General features: G+C 45.3%; 1 protein-coding gene across 1 annotated transcript; it reads left to right on the top strand.

Annotated features, from left to right (window-relative positions):
- The first annotated feature begins 194 nt into the window (after positions 1-194).
- LOC149443067 (uncharacterized) lies at positions 195-698 on the top strand. Its single transcript, XM_089655951.1, has 2 exons — positions 195-422; positions 546-698. Exons 1-2 carry the CDS (start codon positions 195-197, stop codon positions 696-698), a joined length of 381 nt encoding a protein of 126 aa, XP_089512077.1.
- The last annotated feature ends 279 nt before the right edge of the window (positions 699-977 follow it).

Raw genomic sequence — 977 nt, 5'->3', positions numbered from 1 at the left:
AAAAGAACACAAAGATCTGTACCAGGACACCATGGTGGAGTCATCCAGCTACAGGAACCCACCAGAGAGATGTCCCCGTCCTCTGTATTCCCGGGATTCCACACAGGAAGGTCACACCATCCCTCACCATCATCAGGTAGATGATGACAATTATTGGTAGTTGTGATTTATACACAGCATGTTTGTTACAATGAATGTTTTATTATATCTTTCAGAGTGGAATCCTCGGGGATGAGAATATTGATGTTAAAGAAGAGTATAAAGAGGAGGATGAGGAGTATGGAGTGATGGAGGAGTTTTCAGAAGGACACAAGGATATGATGGAGCCACCTAATACCAGGAACCCACCAGAGAGATGTCCCCGTCCTCTGTATTCCCGGGATTCCACACAGGAAGGTCACACCATCCCTCACTATTACAAGGTTGGTGGGATGGAGCATCTAGTACATAAACTTGTGGAGACAATGTGTGGATTTTGTGTGTGATGTCACAATCATAAATCTTACATTTTACAGATGATATTTTCTCTCATTTCCTTGATTTAGAGTGGAGATCCAATCGATATAGAATTTGAGGTGAAAGCAGAAGAAGAAGAGGCGTATGTGAGGGATGATCAGCAGTCTATGGAGGAGGATGGAATAACGGGGACATTTATAGAGGAGGACACTCCTACAGAGATCAGCACAGGTGGGTCATGAACACTAAATCCATTCCTCCACCCATACTGCTCACTGATTGGTCCAGAGTAGGGCGGGGACTGGGTGATATCAGCCTGTAATCCCCTGGTCACTTTCCTGAGCTGTGTTCCCCGTCCTGTATTCCTGGATTTCTCTCGGATAATCTTCCTTCTCTGTGCTGCAGACACAATTTATGTCTCTAGACTGGATTTATGGAGGTTCTGGGGTTCAGCTGGCAGCAAAATGTTCATTTCACCATAGACGTTACTAGACCTAGGCACCTGGGGTGTGTCTTGGGTC

This window comes from Staurois parvus, unplaced genomic scaffold (assembly GCF_062004578.1).
Source record: "Staurois parvus isolate SC_StPar_1 unplaced genomic scaffold, SC_StPar_1.0 ptg000878l, whole genome shotgun sequence".
Classification (NCBI taxonomy): Eukaryota; Metazoa; Chordata; class Amphibia; order Anura; family Ranidae; genus Staurois; species Staurois parvus.
The sequence above is the reverse complement of the archived record's forward strand: the minus strand, read 5'-3'. Positions and strand labels throughout refer to the sequence as shown.